Below are 19,483 nucleotides of genomic sequence, written 5' to 3' on the forward strand. Positions count from 1 at the left end.
CTACCGTTGTGACTAGGTTTCCAACTATGAGGGGGTTTGTTTACGATTTTTAATGTTTGGAAGTTATTTAACTTCGGCTTTTTGGGGGGTTTGCTTCGCAGAGTTTTGTTGTACATGGACAACGTTCTAAAAGAATATAGCTTGATAACCAACCAGAAGATAAAATTAAGTTTGATGTTTCCCATCAGGGTTAGCAATCTGCTAAGATATTTTATCGTTATTTCTTCGTTGTTTATCCTTGTGCAACTGTACACACAGATTCATCAATTCACAAAGGGTAATACTACATTTGGTAACCGAGAAGCAAAGACAGCTATTGAACATGTTTTTATGGAGTCATGGGATGATTATATAAAGCATGCATGGGGATTCGACGTTTTTCATGTGGTTCAAGGAACAGGTAGTAATATGGCTGATAATGGCAAACCTTTAGGTTGGATGATTGTTGATGCTTTGGATACGATGATGATTATATACAGTGGGACGGATGATCCTGAGACAAAACAAAAATTTCGTGATTACATTATGAAGTCCCAAAACTGGATTCAAAATGTATTAGATTATGATATTGATATAGAGGTTAATGTTTTTGAGACTACTATTAGAATGCTCGGTGGATTACTTTCTGCGTATTATCTTTCTTCTGAATTGTCGATCGGCGATCCTTCAATTTATTTAACGAAAGCAATTTCTCTTGGGGACAGGCTAGTTCCCGCATTTGCCGACTCACCAATTGGTATTCCTTATTCCAGTATTAATTTACACTCAGGCGAAGTTATAAAAGACCATGGCAACAGTGGTGCGTCCACAACGGCAGAAATTACTACTTTACAATTGGAATTCAAGTACTTGAGTTACATAACTGGTAATGATACTTATTGGAGGCTTGCAGAAGCGGTGTACAAACCGGTTTTTGAGGCAAATGACTACCCAGAAAGTTGGGATGGGTTGGTGCCAGTTGGGGTCAATGCTGACACTGGCATGTTTTGGGGAAGAACTATTCGTTTAGGCTCTCGAGGCGATTCATACTACGAATATTTGTTAAAACAATATTTACTAACACATGAAACGCTCTATCGTGATATTTTCGATATTGCCATGGAAGGTGTCAGTAAACATTTATTGTTTGCTTCTGTTCCAAACAACTTACTTTTCATTGCAGCAAAAGAAAATGGTCTTAACGGACTGCCATCATCAAAAATGGACCACTTATTATGCTTCATAGGTTCAATGTATGCTATGCGTGCGACAGATGGTCTAACATACCAAGTTGCAAGCCGACAAAAATGGTGGGACACCAATAGAATAAACTATTGGAATTTAGCGGAAGGCCTTACAGAGACCTGCTACATGATGTACCATGAAGTGCCTTCAGGATTGGCACCAGAAATTGCCGTTTTTAGGACAAATACAAGGTTAACTAATCGATATTGGTGGGAAAGTCCTGGCGGTGACTTTTTCATCAAACCAAATGACGGTCATAATTTACAAAGACCAGAAACAGTTGAATCAATCATGTACATGTCTAAGTTATCGGAAGACAACAAATATAAAGAATGGGCTTGGGAAATATTTGAGAATTTCCGCGCTAACTCATCTTTACTCCGTGATAATGGAGCTATAACATACACTTGTCTAAAGTCAGTCACACAGGAGAAGCCATATATCCCAATCGACAACATGGAAAGTTTTTGGCTTGCTGAAACTTTGAAATATTTATACTTAACCTTCCATCCTGCTTTTGACCTCAAGAAAATTGTGTTCAATACAGAGGCGCACCCTTTCCCCGTAATGGATCCAGTGAAATTACAGTCAATGAATTTGGATACTGGCTGGTCTCTACATCATAACTAAAATAAAAATAAAGAGACCAACATGTTTTTTAATTATTATCGAAAAGTTCTATCTAAAACCTCCCTTACATGATTGGGAGAGGCCTTTCTTTAAATATAACTTTGTAATGGATCAAATCTAGTAGCTCGACGGATTCGCAAGCCTTGTTGAATTTCAGTATCCCTAGGGGAGGATCAAGTTTTATAATATCCCCTACTAACCTTTGCTTATGACCCACATATAGAGATGCTCGTTTTGTTTCCATGTCGTATGATAAAATTCCAAATCTAATAATGTCTCTTCCATCATGATCTATGAATCTTTGTTCGATATCCTCGTCCCCACATTCCGGCCTTCGTAACGGTACTTCCAAATCGCCTTGTATCTCTAAAATAGTGTTGCCCAGTTGAGTGGTCACTGACACTGATGCATTTTCCTTTGTAAATAAAGGAAGCAATTTATTCACTGATATGGTTGCAGAGGGCATCTCGTGTCCACTTTAGGTGTTGCAATCCCGTTCTTTATGGTGTATAATGGGTACATTCGGTTTAGTATATTTTTGTTCCTTTTCAAGACTGAGAACAAAACAACTACTAACTAGAATAACAAAACATCTGACAGGTATAACAGGCAAACCGGAATAGAGTTACTAGACTCCGTAGCGATGCTCAATGCTTTACGTGGGATAGTTCGGGGCAAACCCAAGGATCATGTGATCAACAGGTATACCAAGGATTTGGCAGCTATAACCACTACAATACATGACCTTCAGAGAGGGCTAACACGCAACGATGATTTATTAAAGTTATGGCAGAGGGGACTTATCTTTTATGGTTCTACCATCATAGTGATCGGACTAGGGATCGTCTATGCCAAGTTTTTTGATATAAAAGCGGTGGTGATTTCTTTGGTTTTGTCTTTATTTGTCATGTTGGTATTAAAACGGGCATTGACACAGTTATTTCAATACCAACGTAGCCGCATCATTAACAAACTGAATAAAGCTAGGGTGTTACACCAAGAAAAACTAGAGGAGTTAAAGAAGGAGACCAATTTCTACTCTACAAATTCTTTGATTCAAAGATTTTCTTCTGGACAGAATCAGGCGGAGGATGCGTTGACTTTAATGGATGAAGAGGTTAAGTCAAAGTACGAAGAATTGCGTGGATTACAGAAGGAACTAAAGAAGCTGAAGACCCAGGTTAAGGGTAAGTCTGCGAAAGAAACAAAGGAACAAACAGATAAATGGTTTGATAAGGTACTTGGGGTGTTAGCCGGTGATGATATATCTACAGAAAACAGGGTTGTTCCACTCATTTGTAAAAAGTGCGAACAGCATACGGGATGCTACATATTACAAAATACTTCATGGAAGTACGTTTGTCCAAATTGTGGCTGGCTTTCTGAAAAGGTCGAGGATGAACCACCAGCTACTGAGAGCCAAAAGGCACCAAAAGATCAGAAACCCAAAAAGGAACCCCTAGCAGATAAAGGTGCAAAAGACCATGTTTCCTCCAAAAAAGGATAACAACTGGAGGGACAAAAAGGAAGATACTGAGTCTGTTACACGAGTATTTCGTGACAACCTATATACGATGTGTATACATATATAATCTATTCTATATTTATCATCTTCATTTTGACAGGGACATAATAGCATTTACAATGTCAGAATTGTGCTCTCTCAAGGCCTTTACCGCCTTATCCCTAGACACATTCGCCTGTTGCATAACCAACTCAATATCTGCAACATCCAACCCAGATTCATCGACTTGGCCAACGTCTTCTTCTTCAGTACCAGCGGCAGCAGAAGCAGATGGCTCTTGAGATTCAGAAGCAGCAGCAGCAGCTACCATGTCCGCTTGAATCGACTGTGGATCCTTAGAAGCAGTAGCAGCTTGTTGTTGAGCTCTGGCCAATCTACGGGTGAAATCGTCAACCTTTGCCTCACCAAAAACAACATAGTTACCACCGTGAGACTTGTAAACTTCAGGCTTTTCAATTGCGAAGATTTGGTTGTTCTTCTTTCTGAAAGTGACTCTACTAATATCTGGAATCTGCTTCAAACCCAACTTTTGGATAATTTCCCTTGCTTTTCTCTCATTTCTGTTAAGAATAGAAATCTTGGAATCTTCTGCAATTTCTGACATATTTACTAAACTATTGTATACCGTTGATACTGATGGATCTCCTAGAAGCTATTTCCAGTAGAACTGACCTTAATCTAGAAAGGATTTGCCCAGCTTTCTTGAATTAAGATGGTGGTGGAAAAGTTTTTCAAAAAAGTTGAAAAACTAAAGAGCGACTTTTCAAAAAAAAGTCTATGCGAATTCTGTGGATCGAACACAGGACCTCCAGATTACAGGTTACTCGAAAGTGACTTCAGTCTGGCGCTCTCCCAACTGAGCTAAATCCGCCAAATCGTAAACGTTCGAAAAACTTGCAAAATATATTCCAGCCGTCAACCGTCGTGTGTGTCGTAAAATCAAAAGAGCATCCCGATAGTTATGATAGTCAGGCTAAGGAGCATGTTGATAGTCACGATAACAAGACAAAGAAGCAGCGAATCAGAGTCGTTAGGAGACTATGAAGATGATAACCATTGTATAACAGCGAATCAGAGTTGTTAGAAGTGTCAAGATAACCACTGAGCTGTTATCGGCTAGGAATCTGCATAGCAAGTAAGCAAGAGAGCTTAAGTAGGACAACAGAAACTATATAAGAAGACCCAAACTAGCTAGATTAGATTAGATATAGGTCCAGCTAGATCCCCAGAGGGTAGTTGAGCCAGATCAGAGACTATATAAACAGTAACTGATCATCAACCTAAGTATTAGCTGGCACGTGACGAGAAGTTCAAGCTAGCACGTGACCCCAACTAGTGGCCTCGACATTTGGTAGCGTCGCTCTGGTTTAAGTTTGAGATTAAGAACAACCATGGAAAGAGGCATTCCGTCGTTTACGGCCCCTCAGAATAGGACGACGGTGGAGTCGGTTCCCCCTGCGGATACCACGCGTACTTCTCCAGGTACCTACCGCCCTATGTTATTTCGAGACGAGGTATTCACCGGCACAAATGAGACTACCTTAGGCACCATCCTCATTAATGTTAAGTTAGCAGCAAGGCGGGCTTCACCTCCATGGGATGATGAAGATAGGACCCAATACCTCTTGGATCACTTAGGTGCTCAGGCCAAACGTACTACTGCAACGTACTTTTTACGAATCGAAGAAGAAGAGGGGACACCTCCAACGTTTGGGGAACTGGTGGCGTACTTGTCCCGTGTTTTTGAGCAGATCGTGACACCAGAGCAGAAGATCAATGACCTTCTTGATTACACACGTGCCCGATCAACATCCTTCGATCGCTATGTTATGGGATTCCAGAGGAGAGTCGAAGAACTCCCCTCGGCCATTCATAGGTCACCAGGAGACAAATTCTTTGTCTCAATCTTCAGACAGGGTCTCTCATCGGAAGCGAGAGACTTGTGGACAGCATGCCCTAGGTTACCCACGACTTGGAAAGCAGTCGCGGAATTGATCCGGGAACACCCAGGGGTAGTTCAGTCAATGGATAGGCCAGAGGAACGCACGAAATCCTCTGCACGGAATCCAATGGGAAAGAGTAATAAGGCATTGCCTGGTAGGGAACAGGGAGGAGGAATGGCGAGTAACAAGGGAGCCTCGTTAGTATGTTACGCTTGTGGAGAAGAAGGGCACATTGCTCGAAGATGCCCTCACCAGAGACAGAGTTTAGTTCAACTAAAGGATCGGAATGATATTGAAGGATTAGTTCAATCGTTAAAGAACCTTCATATATCAGATAACCCAGTAGCACCAGTAAGGAGTGGATATTCTTATTATTACGACCATAAAAATTACACCAATAAGAAGATAAAAATAGAGCCTGAAGTAACGGAATTACAGAAAGCAGTTAGACTTATGGAAGATGTAGTGATTACTACAGTAGACAAAGAATCACAAAATAAAGTTAAAGTATTAGTGGATACAGGAGCGTATTTACCACTAGTAATCCAGCGATGTGTACGCAGGTTACAGATACCAACTTTTGAGTTGCCTGAAGAGCAATATCGTGGTATAAGCGGAGAAAGGATCTCAGCAAATAGAGGCGTGAAGTTGTGTTTACAGTATGAAGGTAAGACATACACGTTCGCGGCCTATATCACTCCATTAGAGTTGGAGATAGACGTAATAGTAGGTACTACAACCATGGGGTTGCTACCAGAGTTCTTACAGATAGTAACTCGACATTTAGCTGACGCAAGTCGCAGACTACGTGCTACAGAGAACGCCGTAGAAATGACAGAAGTTAAGGGTCATAGGGATGACTTAAAGAGAAAGTCTATGCGTGAAGGATCACAGAAGACAGAATCAACTGAGGCCAAGTGTGATTCCAATGATGAAGCCATAGCCTCGAACTACGAGAGTTCGACAGAAGGTTCCGAGATATGGGATGAGATGGTTAGTGAGTCGGATACTCAGACCTCCCATGAAGGCACGCCGATACCACCAGTAATGGAACTGGAGGGAACAAAAGGAAGATCGGTGAGGAACAAACAAGAAGAGAATAGTAAGACACCTACAAGGAATAAGGTGGAGACAGACCTAAGGGAACAACAGATAAGTTCTAGGTTACAAAGCCATGAAGATTGGATATGCCACATGGTAAGCAAGCCCGATAAGACAGGGAATGAAGATAAAGGTTCGGAAGAGTCGAACTTACCTGATGGTCTACAGGAGAAATATAAGGACACGGTTACTAATGTATTGAATAGCGATAACATTGTGAAGAGAACGGTCTATCATGAGATTGAGCTCGTCAAGGGAACGAGAGTACCGAAATTACAACCGTATAGACAAACAGCAAAAGAGAAAGAGATAACACGTAAAATCGTTGCTGAGCTATTAGAGCAAGGATTCATTGTACCTTCAAAAGCACCAGGAAGCTCTCCTGTGGTGTTAGTAAAGAAGAAGGACAATAGTTACAGATTATGTGTGGATTATAGGGAATTGAATAAGATCACCGTCAGTGACCCGTTTCCCTTACCCAGAATTGAAGAGATGCTAGCATGTATAGGAGATGCAAAAGTGTTTAGCACTCTCGACCTCCATAGCGGATATCACCAGATCCCAATGAGAAAAGAAGACAGAGCAAAGACAGCGTTTGTAACATCGGAAGGAAAGTATGAGTACTTGGTAATGCCATTCGGATTAATGAATGCCCCCAGCACGTTTGCTAGGTACATGTCAGAAATATTTAGAGGACTGCGTTTTGTAGCAGTCTACTTGGGTGATTTATTAGTTTACTCTTTGAATGAACAAGAACACATATATCACCTAGCTGTGGTATTAGGGAAGTTGAAGGAACATGGATTGATAGCTGAGAAGAAGAAATGTCGTTTCCATGTGAACAAGGTTGAATTTCTAGGATACGAAGTCAGTGATAAGGGAATTAGACCCCTCAGTCACAAATGTGAAGCCATTAAATTATTGAAGATGCCACAGACTGTGAAACAAGCACAAAGGTTTTTAGGATTAGTGAACTATTATCGTAGGTTCATTCCTAATTGTTCGTTGATCACTCGACCGTTACAGAGATTCATTGCAGGAAAAGAGAAGTGGACAAAACGCCACACGGAAGCAGTGAAACATACGAAAACGTTATTGTCGAGCGAACCAATTCTAGTCAAATTCAAGACACAGGATTTAAATGCGAATTATGTTTTGACTACAGATGCTTCTAAAGAAGGAGTAGGAGCAGTGTTGGAAGAAGTGGATGAAAAAGGTAAGGTTTTAGGAGTAGTTGAATACTTCTCGAAGTCGTTTAATGACGTACAGTCGCGATACCCAGCCGGAGAATTAGAATTATTAGGTATCATGGAAGCTTTACGCCATTTCAAATATCTTTTACATGGCAGGAAATTTAAGATAAAGACTGACCATTTAGGACTGTTGACAACGCAGAATAAAGGAGAACCACATCGTAGGGTAGCGAGGTGGCTGGATGAACTAGAAGAATATGATTTTACATTAAGTTATCTGAAAGGACCAGATAACGTAGTTGCGGATGTGTTATCAAGAGATGTAAGAAGAATCTATATGGTAGAAGAGGCAACCATTAGACCATCGTTATGGACAGAGGAATATAAAGCAGACCCATTTTCCATCGCAGTATTAAAAACTTTGAAGAAGAAGTTTAAACCCAGAATGGAAGGGAACGACGTGAATATTGTAGCTAAATATATGGAAAAGATGAAGAAATCAGAGATATTCAGGAATAAGATGTCGTTCAAAGATGATGTGATCTATTATGAGAATAGGATCATAGTACCACGAAGTAAAGTACAAGAGGTGTTAAACATTTACCATGACCACTTCTTGACAGGAGGACACTTTGGGATTGAAGCAACTTATAATAAAATTGCGCTTTACTACTATTGGCCAAAGATGTCTAGAGATGTGAAAGAATACGTGAGAACATGTACAGACTGTCAGATTCGGAAACATCACCGACCAAACAGCCAAGGTAAGATTATGCCTTTGCCGCAAGCAACAGGTCGTTGGAAGGAATTAAGTATGGATTTCTTAACAGGAATACCAGAATCAGTAGGAGGAAATGATATGATATTAGTGGTGGTGGATCGTTTTTCGAAGTATGCATGGTTTATACCTTGTAAGAAGACGATTACAGGAGAACAGGTGTTTCAGTTATTGGCAGGTAACATCTTCAGTCACAAAGGAGTTCCAGACACGCTTGTAAGCGATCGAGACATACGTTTCGAAGGGAAGAAATACCAAGAACTAACGAAAGGCTTAGGAATTAAGTTGTTACGTTCGACAGCAGGCCATCCGCAGACCGATGGACAGACAGAACGGGTAATGCAACCGTTAACAAGACTGTTAAAACAGTATGCACAATCACCAAATTGGGATACGCATCTATGGCACGTACAAATAGCGTACAACAATGCGTATAATCAGGCTATTAAGGATATGCCAGCAAGAGTTGCAAATGGCTATTTAATCATTGATCCATGTGTAGATGCCAGAGCAGATAGTGGAAATCAGAATTTAGAACCAGATCAATTGGCAAAATTATTGGAAGTAATGAACGCTAGAATTAAAGACCAATTAGAAGAAAATCTATAAGAATGGAAGTCGACAAGAATGACAGACGTAGAGAAGTCACATTCGAACCAGGAGAATTAGTGTTGGTATTAAAGAAGAGAATCAATGAGGACAAACTATACCAAAAATTAGCGTCAGAATACGAAGGATCCTATAAAGTGATCAGGAAGATTAACGATAATGCGTATGAGATTGACTTACCTCCGCATATCTCAGCACATAAGGTCATTAACGTACAATATCTGAAGAAGTATTATCTCAGGAGTAAACACTATACAAACAACCACCCGATAGCAGATTAGAAGCTAGAGATCGAGTGAATGAGATTACAGCGATTCAGAGCTATGACGAGGAAAATGACATGTATGAATGTCGATTAGATCAAGTACATCCCGGAATACTCGTAAGATTCTGGACCGAAGATTTAGAACTGTTACCTCCTAGACGACGTAATGAACTACTAGAACAGTTCCATACTAGCTATCACACTCCTTAAAGTGGTGCCATTGGTTCCTGTGAAGACTTCTTCGTCTCGCAACCCATGCTGACACACAGGACCTGAACTTGGGACGAACTTGCTAAGAGATGGTGGTCCCATCGTACTCATCGGAGCGGTTCCATAGGATGGATCGCTTCTTTCCATGATTATTCTTAATCTCAAACTTAAACCAGAGCGACGCTACCAAATGTCGAGGCCACTAGTTGGGGTCACGTGCTAGCTTGAACTTCTCGTCACGTGCCAGCTAATACTTAGGTTGATGATCAGTTACTGTTTATATAGTCTCTGATCTGGCTCAACTACCCTCTAGGGTTCTAGCTGGACCTAGCATCTAATCTAATCTAATCTAGCTAGTTTGGTCTTATATAGTTTCTGTTGTCCTACTTAAGCTCTCTTACTTAATTGCTATGCAGATTCCTAGCCGATAACAGCTCAATGGTTATCTTGACACTTCTAACGACTCTGATTCGCTGCTTCTTTGTCTTGTTATCGTGACTATCAAGATGCTTCTTAGTCTGATCATCATAACTGCCGAGATGCTCTTTTGGTTTTACGACAGTGTTTTGTCGTAAAACCAAGAGAAGCTAGTACACAGCGATAACCAAGCTAAGAAGCAGCGTATCAGAGCTGTCAGACGCATAAGAAGCTGATAGTCACTGTGAGGATGCCAGTATGAAACCTACAATCGTGTGTGTCAGTATGAAACCACCGATGACTGCTTTAAGTAAGCCCAGGTAGGACAACAGAAAGTATATAAGGAGACCCAAGCTAGCTAGATTAGATTACATGCTAGGTCTGTAAGGTAATTGATCCGATTAAAGACTATATAAAAAGTAACTGATACGCAGCAGAGCACTATCCAGCACGTGACTTACACCAGTCGCCTTCGTCATTGCTACAAGCTTAGCGCAATTATATGGCATCCATTGAGAGTAATCTACTAAGCTCCGAAACCATCGGAGGGCTACAATAAGCCGCCGCACCTGGATGCGTAATATGTATGACCCATCTTTTTTAAGTCGCAATCCGAAAACAGCGTTATATAGCCAGTCCAGCCCTGTCACGCCAGTTGCTTCTATATATATTCGGTAGCCAAAAGAACCACATGGTACATTCGACTCGTATGTACTTGGCGCAGCTAAGAGCCCCACGCATCGCACACCCACAGGTGTGCGATGCGGGCTGGGATCCCAAGTCACGTGCCATTTTGGTCCGGAGCCTCTTGTACAGGATGGGTCGCACAGAAAGCTTTCACCACCACATTATACTTTGTAACATCACACAAAAGAAGGCCAGGAACACGAAAGCAACAGCGACCAAAAGCCTGCTCCGTTCAGGACCCTCTCCCGCCGCAGGAGTTGTGTCCCAGACGCAGTGTACAGTAGGTAAAATAAACAGTTCCTCTATACATACATATAGATATATAGAAAACAGAAAAACAGGCTATATGATAAAGAAAAAACAATTTTAAAAGACAAAATAAAAGACGAGAGGATTGCTCACTTCTCCAGACAAGTGGTAGAACTATCAAAAACTCCCAGCCTGTCTGTCGACCAGGTCTTAGCAAAAAGTAGAAAAGATGTGGACGCACTTCCCGTCTTTTTTAGCCTCCAAAAATCAAGGTCCTTGTGAACTTCTCAATGGTACTGCGACTGCAGCCACAGCAAAATACATGAGGGCTAATGAAGAAATGAATGTTGTCGCTTTTTGTTATCACTATATCTCTTTTGTTGTAGTTGTAGTTGTAGTTGTGGTTGTTGCTGTTATCTAACATTGGGCCAAGTCGATAGCCTGCAACTTGATGGCAGAACACTGTTCAGCAATGTGCTCATCGTACAAATTGTAAAAGTTACCGGACAGACACCTGTAGAATACGTCGCTGTCACCGAGAGCCAAGTTACCTTCTGGGGTCAAAGACCAGCCCTTAGCAAAGATAGTACCGGCTTGAGGAGGAGGACCGTCGAATTGGAACTGTCTGTTGGCCACAATCGAACCAATTCTGCCATGCGAGTCGTACAAAACACCGTCCTTCAAGGTGATCTGCAAAGTACCGTCCTGCTTGCAGGCAACAGCACTAACAGAGGCCAAAGGAGCACAGCTGCTCGCAGACGAACCAACCGAACTCAACGTCGTGGTGCTTGGCGTTGGCGCAGGCGCCGCAGGCTCGTACGTCGCCTGGATCTGGCCGTCTCCAATCTGCGAAATCACAGACCTCTTGGCTGGAGGCGCCGCAGCAGACGCACTGGACGTGGCCAGAGGAACGACACCGATACCAAAAGTACTTGCGTAATCAGTGGCACCACACTTGTACGTCGCCGTCGCCGACAACGACGTCCAGCTGGATGGATTCTCCTCCGCCGATACCAAAGTACCTGCCGACGCCAAAACTGATGATACTGCTAAACTCTTGAACTGCATTTTTGTTTTTCCTTATGAGATTTTTGGGTTTGTATTTATTTTTTAAAATCAACGAGCGTAACTGGATTGGATATAAAAGGCCCCAGACGTAATATGTGTAAACTTAAGTCGCACTGTCTCTTGTAAAAACCTGATCAACTGGGTCTCTCCCTGAAGCTTCCAATCAATATCTGTACTTATATATGCTCTTGTGCAGCAAAAAAGACAATCTTTACCAAAAGAAATACGTAGAAAAAGAAAGCATAATAGAATTTACTTTTGGGATGTACACGATGCACATTTTCGATGTTAATGCGCAATCAATCCTCCACCGACATACTGTCGCTTATATGCCTATGCGTATGTGTCCTCTGCTGGCTTTCTTTTTGTAACAGCAAGAGAGACAGAAGGGCGCAGAGACGCAGACCCGAAGGGAATCCGTAGTTACTTATTAGGTAATAAAAGTGTTATATTGGGATTTCTGTATTACATGGAGGTAATGTTTCGAGAGAAATGCTTCTTTTGTTCTGTGTTTGTGTATGGACGTTCTTGGACGGAGGCGCAGAAAAGGCCTTAGAGCATGGGGGATTTTTCATTAATTTGGGCTAAGAGCAGGGCCGCAAGATGTTACTATATATAGATATTAACGATTGTGGTATATGGAGTGATCGCGTTTCCTATTCCAGTGGAGAAGGGCCACTCAGGTTGGTGGAGGAAGGGTGGAGGAAGGCGTGGCAGTTGAGCAAGAGGCTTTGAAGGCCGGAGCGGAGTTCGTTTGTAAGGTGTCCAGATTTGGCGTGGAGAGAGGGCCAGGTGGTTGAGAGTGGTGGGTTTAATTGTGTTATACATTGAGATACGGCGATACAGGCGACGGGTTATATAAGGGAGTTGAGGAGGGTGCGGGCGTGATGTAGCCATTTGGGGTGAGGAGTGGGAGTCGCGGTAGCAGTAGCAGTGGCAGTATTGTCGGAAAGTGCGAGGTCGTATTCTTGGGCGATTTCTTCGAGAATTGTACATAGAGACTCCGTGTAAGGTGCGATCGGTAGCAGGTTGTCTAGGTCTTTGTAGTATGTTGGGAGGGTGCAGACGCAGTTTCTGCTAATTCCGAAGAGGACGGATACGAGTTCTCGAAGGGTGGACTGAGGCATTAACGGCAGGTGGTTTTCTGAGGCGGCGAGGTATTGGTCAACGTTTTTGTTGAGGGCATCTATTACTAGGAATTGTAATTGTCTTGTTACGAAGATGGAGTCTCTTGAGGGGGTCAAGGGGGCTACTAGAGGGATGTCGATGAATAACGGGTTGTCAGGGTCGGTGGGGAGGAGGGATGGTTTATTTTTTGTAGTTGTTTGGTTGAAGGTGGTGGTTGGCGGGCTGGACAGAGGGGAGTAGCTTGAGTGCTGGAAGCTAAATTGTACTTTAATTGCGTTGGCTCTTTTTTTACGATTGTTGTTAAATTTGGTCTGGTAGTAGCATTCTGTAAGGGACAAGGATACGCTTGGCTTTTGCGGTTGGAAGTTGCAGGTGCTGGAGTCGGTGGGGTGGGAGTAGTCGAATTCTCCTAGGTACTGTTTTATTCTATTTGTAGCAAGTCGCATTTCAAATAGTATGCTTTTCGAATCGCCTGGTTTGAGGCCCCCTATTTGTAGAGACAAAGATTCCTCGGAGGAGCATGGTGTCATTTGGCCATTGCGTTCGATCCTCTCGAAGGATGCGGTTTTTGGATCGAAGCTTTTCAGTTCGACGTGGAGCTGGTTAATTACTTTTGAATGGAGATTTTTCAGCAACTCTTGGACATCGACATCCGCGATCTGAGACACGATCTGTGTATCTATGTTGTAGGTCAGTCCCTTGACATGGTTTCTCAGAAGAATATAGCTATTTGCAGTGACATAATGGGTGATTGAGAATCTGTATTCGTTCAAGATCCTGTTGGTGTATCTTTCTGTCCATTCGAATTTTTTGCCTACGTGGGTTGGAAGGGTACCTATATCATCATAGTCGTTACCTAATATGACCAAATGCCTCAAGTATTCCGATGGTTCGTCTACAGTGCTTAGTAGCCTGTCGCATGTCTGCATCAATTGGGCCAATTCATCCTCCTGCTCCTCCTGCTTCTCCTTGGTGGCGTTATTGCTTTCATTGTTATGCACTGCCAACTCATTAATGATCTCATCCCATGATTCCCAGTGTTTGGATACCATTCCATAAAACCTTCCCTGTTGTATACCACTTTTGGATATCAGTACAAGACCGAGCAGGTCCTCCCCATTTAAAGCGTTTTTAATCTCACGCAATTTCCGTTGTATGATTTCCAATAATTGCTCATTGGTATGCAAGTTTTTGTTACAATTAATCAGACTCACCGCAACTACGATTTGCAGCTTCCCCGGATCGTTTGACCCTGCCACTCCTGTTGTTGAGGTATCGTTTTCAGAGGATGGAAGACGGTCAAAGTTAGTCGGCATTCCAAGACCATCACCAGTAAGTTGATTATATGAAATTAATTCTTTTGGGATGTGGTCCAAAATGTAACTTGGTAGCGTTGACCAACAGTTTGTGGTTTGTTGAACTACAGGTACTTCCTTTTCGGTATTAGCTAGGTAGAAGTACCATTTGGTTATCAACCCAGTACTGGTGTCCGAGCTTTGGAGGTACACTTCTGGAAACGAAAGGCTTTTCAAATCTAGTATCAGCGTATTGGGGTCGTACTTGTGAAAGCTTGATAGTTGATTCATGGGTATCTTCCCAATGATCCTAACAGTGTTCGTATCTTGATCATCGTCATCTTGATCGCCAAAATTTGAATCCCCTTGTTGCACTAACAAAAGACACTTTTCGAAGAAGTATAAAACAACAGGGGTCCATTGATTTCCGTCGAGAGAATATTGTAGCCTATCGAAAAGCCTCAACTTTCCAGAATCGATCGCAATGTCTCCTAACTTGGAATACAGGTGACCAATGATTTTTTCCTGTATGTTGTTATCAGCTATGTTTTCGGGCACAACAGCTTCTTGTTGCACCTTGATATTGGGAACATAACAGCTCAAAACAAACGGTAAGATAACGCATTCAGATTTTTCGTTAACGTTAACTTTATTCACTTGAGGGATAATATTAACTTTTACAGACTCTGTCCCAAGGTCTAAATCAATGGGACTTTCTATTAATTTGCTGGTGGCTGCAGAATTTGGGAAGTCAAGTGTTACGTCATCTTCAACACGATTGTAACTGAGTCTATGCGGATCTGCAATACCATTTGGAGTCCGAAATCCGTTGGAACTCACATCAGTACTTTTAATCAGCTGCTCACAAGGGGTGTATAAACTGCACAACGACTTCTCAAACCTAGTTGTTTCTAACTTCAATGTATATGGTTTTATGCTATCGCGGGGTGTTGCCACAGTTCTCGTTAATAAAAGAGCTGATTGCATGTTGTTTAAAATTTCTTCCTCCTTTGGTTTGCATTCCTTTAAGCAACCTTCGCAGCGTGGGTATCTGTCATTAGGAAGTGTACTCTCTAATAATGCTGAATAACATTGGTAATGACTTTGATGTTCACATGACAATTCTATAACTCTTTCACCTGCTAACAATGCATTCAAATATTCTCCGCAAATGGTGCATACGTTTTCCGTGAACCGTTTAGCTCCGGGTGTGGTTACTTTATTTCCTGACTCCCTCCTTTGCATAACCAAGAATGTTGGTGAATCTTCTTCATGATAATATTCGTGATCCTCCAACTGACTCCTGGGAAAGAACCACTGGCCGGAAGAATTCCTATTCCTAAAGAGATCAAGTCCCAAAGGTTTATGTGGTGAAGGCCGTGACATCTCCTTTAGAGACGGTTCCATTTTAATAGGAGTCCCCAACTCACACCATGTGCCCTTATCCGGAACAATCCTCTCAACTGTTAGCGGAGGACTCAACATCTTCAAATTCAAGGGACTAGGTCTTTTCTTCTGGTCCATAGAAGGAGTGAACTCTTGAACAGCTTCGTTCAGCTTCCAGAAGTTTCCTTCAATCTCATCTATCGTTTTTACCGTGGCATTAAAAGTTGTGACGGCACTAGCTGCACTATTACTGTTTCGTTTTAATCTACTGAACCTTCTCAAAGATCTTCCGGAAAGGGTCCTGAGAAACTTCCCAGCAGGACTTCCCGAATTGGATTCTCGACTAGGTGGGGTATGGCTCAATTTTGGCCCTTGCCCCATCACTGGTGTTGTCACCGCCATAATTAATATGTTATTCGTCTTTTCAAACGATAATATACAGAAGGTCTACACTATAAGCCTACTCTCCTTTCCAACCTCTTAAAAACCCTACTATATACCATATAGAAAATTTTAAATAACCTTCTCGTCTTCACTAAAAATACAAGTTTAAAACCAATACATAGAAATGGATATTTACTTGAAATCGGACAGCTGTATTTGAACGCATTGTTACAAGATCTCGGTTAATAATGATGCAACCCTTTTAGCAGCATCTTTTCGGATCTTTTTCGTAACATGCCTCTTAATAGTCTATATCCCTGCCCCTTGCCAAAACATTAGTTCATGCAGCCTCTTCTAAATGTATAAATCAACGTAAGGAGGAAATCCCATGTTAATTATTGTATCAAATTTTTGAAATGCGCTGGTAAAACCCTAAACGGAAAACGCCTTTACATCTTCTGCATACAGAAACACGTTTTGCCTTTAGAGGTATGCGTATTCGTTAAATAAAGTTTGAAACGCAGCCACAGAAGAAATAAATAAGAGATTAACCCAAGAAATAACAGTAGCAAAGTGTGTCGGTTTTCTTGTTTAAAAGCAAGCATCATATGCTATTGTTTGTCAATGGAGAGGACGGAGAAGGGTGTCATGTTTGCCGCATGTAACAAAAAAATTCAGGACAGATATGAAGAAGAGACCGTAAGCAGAACAAATGGTGTACATATTCAACTGTGAGCTCCGTTTCTATTATATCGGTATGTAGGCGTTAAAATATGTAATGCGTTTAACTTATCTTTTTTTTAATTTTAATTAATATTGTTATAGATTATATTATGTTATAAGTCTGTAGGTGGCTCTATATCCCATAGCACACCTGTTACATCGTGAAGTCTTTCTATAATGTCAACAATGGAGGTAAAAAGTCCAAATTGCTTCTGTTCGCCGTCGTAGCTATGTAACATGCCTACTACACCAAGACCCAGTTCGCCGTCTAATTTGGTCAAGATCCATGAGCCAGAATCGCCACCTGTGGCAAATAAGGGCCGCGGGGAAGAAATGACAAATTCGCTACTTTGTATCTTTCCATCTGCCCAGTATACTATTTTGGAGCCGTTTATATTACCTCTTGTGTAATTGGAAGATGCTCCAATTTTGAAAACGTTCAATCCGGGTTTTAAATCCACGATTGTTTTCTTCACGTATAAGTTCTGAAATCTCAATGCAGGGTCCGGTAAGCCAGTCAGGTCCTCGCCTAAGTGATTTTGACAACAAAAGTTGGAGTTGACTTTAATGATGGCGAAGTCGGATAATTTCTGATTAATGATTGTACGTTCACCCCAAACTACCTGTCCAAACTTGTTGTTCTGTTGCCATTTCAAGTTTTCCTCTATGTGTCGGATCTCCTCCATAAAGCTGGACCGTTCGATACTGCCTTCGGGGTATTGTTTCGATTCTTCTAATAAAGCTTTCTTGTAGGTTGTCTGTAGGACTTTAGAAGGAGCGCACACATGTGGATGATCCTGTGACTCTGTTAGAACAACGTGTGCACACGTTATTGCGAATGTAGAGCCCGCGAACTTTGACATCGCGGAGTCGTTTTGTGCTATTTGGGGATATAAGTAGCCTCCTAATGTGCCTGTGATTTTTAAGCTATCTTCAGCAGAAAGGGACATCGAGATAGGAGGAACCATAACATCTGTAGGTAGTTTGTAAGGGGGAATAAATTGTGAAGAAGACTGTGTAGTGACCGCCTGCATGGGCTTCGAATGGCGTAGAACGGACGCAACTTCAGAGGCACAAGGAGTGATATAATCCTTAACACAATAGAAGTGCACATCTGAAAATAAGGAATACAACACCTTAAGAAGATCATAATGTTCCTGTTGTGGGTTTGGGAATCCAAACATGATTGTTAATATTGCGGAACTCTTGCTTAACCCCCTTAACAAAGGAGCAATGTATGCACCTTCTTGATCGGATGTAGAACCGTCGTTTACATGTGCTATCTCGTCGATAATCGAGGAGATCTTATTTTTGTTAGGAAGATGACAGTCTTCGCCGATTGCGAACACCTTCATCGTTGGCAATGTATGCTGTGCCGTCGCTTCAAGCGGTTCAGAATAGATATTTACATTGAGTTTCCCTAAGAACTCCATGTATCTCCTTAATAATATCGATCTAGAATTGTTGTATACATCCGACTGTAGTAGATTATCTTGGAAATGCAATACTACTTTGGTGATATTCCTCAAATGTAAGCACCTCTCCATAGATACCCGATATAATAAATTTCGTACATCAGGAAGAAACTCTTTGAAATATTCGATCGCCTGAATCACAGCTTTTGATATGTTCTTCACATTTTGGTGGATATCGTCCACTAGAGTGTCTAGTTTATTCTGTAGAACCCGTAGTTCCATTTCTACTTGATCCATCGTAATGAACTTATCGCTAGAACTCTGCTGCTGAACACCCCTTGTGAATCCTCTTCTAACCCCGATTTCTGTAGCATCTAGCCTGCTAGACGAACCCACAACTACACCCTGTTCCCTATCCTCCTCATCTTGCTCAATTACCGTATGCAACGGTTCACCAAAATTCTCAACCCCCACCACCCTTAAGGGTTTCCCAACATCCTCATTATCCGCCAAGGCCCCCGTTTGCTTACGTGCGGCCGACCCAGAAATGTTTGAAGAGTTATCGGTCCCATATGTGATCCCACTTTTGGAAAAGATCGAAGATGACTGTACTGACGCCGTACTACTGAAAACCTCCCCACCCATACCTAATACACCAGGCACATCATCCTCCTGCGCCTTCCCACTCTCCCTCCCAGAATGCCTACTATCACTACCACCGCTCTGACCCTCCTGTGAAGAATTCCCCGGCTGGCCCCTAGGTTTCTTATAAAACCTTAGGAGTCTTTTTGCCATATTCTCTCTATTAATACCTCGATGCTATTAGACCTTTTGTTACCTAGAATTCCCCTTTATCGCAACCAAACTTATCCAATATTCTACCTCCTCCTGCCGCACTTGTTTTTTGGAATCAACCCGGCAGTATCCCCGGATATTAATTATTATAAAACCACTTAATTGTTCTGTAACAATCTCCTAGCGCAACGGCACACACACGGCAATGCAACAACTGAAAACCTATTAAAAAATATTAATATGCCCTTTTTATGTCTAGAACCCTCCTTCTAACACTCGACTACGTCTTTATTCTATATCAAGTTAACAATCTATAATTTACGATTTGTTATTACAGGTTTCTTTAAAAAGATGCCTTTTGAAATTTCTTAAAACATTCAGGTGTTCCATTTTGGGTGACAGCGAAATCAGGCTTTTTAAGAGACCGTTTCAGATGAGATGGCGAAGACGGAAACGAA

At 41.8% G+C, this 19,483-nt stretch overlaps 8 protein-coding genes and 1 non-coding gene across 9 annotated transcripts, besides 3 other annotated features; 3 read left to right on the forward strand and 6 right to left on the reverse strand.

Annotated features, from left to right (window-relative positions):
* Window positions 1-114: 114 nt before the first annotated feature.
* MNS1 (mannosyl-oligosaccharide 1,2-alpha-mannosidase) lies at window positions 115-1,854 on the forward strand (the record flags this gene model as incomplete). Its single annotated transcript, XM_003646713.1, has 1 exon — window positions 115-1,854. One exon carries the CDS (start codon window positions 115-117, stop codon window positions 1,852-1,854), a length of 1,740 nt encoding a protein of 579 aa, XP_003646761.1.
* A 64-nt stretch (window positions 1,855-1,918) lies between these two features.
* On the reverse strand, window positions 1,919-2,320 carry CTF8 (Ctf8p; the record flags this gene model as incomplete). Its single annotated transcript, XM_003646714.1, has 1 exon — window positions 1,919-2,320. One exon carries the CDS (start codon window positions 2,318-2,320, stop codon window positions 1,919-1,921), a length of 402 nt encoding a protein of 133 aa, XP_003646762.1.
* A 177-nt stretch (window positions 2,321-2,497) lies between these two features.
* On the forward strand, window positions 2,498-3,361 carry LNP1 (Lnp1p; the record flags this gene model as incomplete). Its single annotated transcript, XM_003646715.1, has 1 exon — window positions 2,498-3,361. The coding sequence occupies one exon, from the start codon at window positions 2,498-2,500 to the stop codon at window positions 3,359-3,361; it is 864 nt and encodes a 287-aa protein (XP_003646763.1).
* Window positions 3,362-3,467: 106 nt separating this feature from the next.
* On the reverse strand, window positions 3,468-3,983 carry EGD2 (Egd2p; the record flags this gene model as incomplete). Its single annotated transcript, XM_003646716.1, has 1 exon — window positions 3,468-3,983. The coding sequence occupies one exon, from the start codon at window positions 3,981-3,983 to the stop codon at window positions 3,468-3,470; it is 516 nt and encodes a 171-aa protein (XP_003646764.1).
* Window positions 3,984-4,157: 174 nt separating this feature from the next.
* Ecym_5174 lies at window positions 4,158-4,250 on the reverse strand. Its single transcript has 2 exons — window positions 4,214-4,250; window positions 4,158-4,193 (listed from the first exon to the last, which is right to left on the reverse strand). It is a non-coding gene; the product is annotated as a tRNA-Phe (tRNA).
* A 193-nt stretch (window positions 4,251-4,443) lies between these two features.
* Window positions 4,444-4,770: a long terminal repeat.
* Window positions 4,444-9,953: a mobile genetic element (TY3-like retrotransposon).
* On the forward strand, window positions 4,771-9,284 carry Ecym_5175 (uncharacterized protein; the record flags this gene model as incomplete). Its single annotated transcript, XM_003646717.1, is given in 1 exon segment — window positions 4,771-9,284. A coding segment is annotated over 1 exon segment (4,233 nt). The 3' UTR covers window positions 9,004-9,284.
* Window positions 9,617-9,954: a long terminal repeat.
* Window positions 9,955-11,248: 1,294 nt separating this feature from the next.
* Window positions 11,249-11,899, reverse strand: Ecym_5176 (uncharacterized protein; the record flags this gene model as incomplete). The annotated part of the gene is made up of 1 exon (XM_003646718.1): window positions 11,249-11,899. One exon carries the CDS (start codon window positions 11,897-11,899, stop codon window positions 11,249-11,251), a length of 651 nt encoding a protein of 216 aa, XP_003646766.1.
* An 854-nt stretch (window positions 11,900-12,753) lies between these two features.
* FAR1 (cyclin-dependent protein serine/threonine kinase inhibiting protein FAR1) lies at window positions 12,754-16,110 on the reverse strand (the record flags this gene model as incomplete). Its single annotated transcript, XM_003646719.1, has 1 exon — window positions 12,754-16,110. One exon carries the CDS (start codon window positions 16,108-16,110, stop codon window positions 12,754-12,756), a length of 3,357 nt encoding a protein of 1,118 aa, XP_003646767.1.
* An 818-nt stretch (window positions 16,111-16,928) lies between these two features.
* On the reverse strand, window positions 16,929-19,025 carry SSY5 (Ssy5p; the record flags this gene model as incomplete). The annotated part of the gene is made up of 1 exon (XM_003646720.1): window positions 16,929-19,025. The coding sequence occupies one exon, from the start codon at window positions 19,023-19,025 to the stop codon at window positions 16,929-16,931; it is 2,097 nt and encodes a 698-aa protein (XP_003646768.1).
* Window positions 19,026-19,483: the final 458 nt, after the last annotated feature.

This window comes from Eremothecium cymbalariae, chromosome 5, assembly GCF_000235365.1.
Source record: "Eremothecium cymbalariae DBVPG#7215 chromosome 5, complete sequence".
NCBI lineage: Eukaryota > Fungi > Ascomycota > Saccharomycetes > Saccharomycetales > Saccharomycetaceae > Eremothecium > Eremothecium cymbalariae.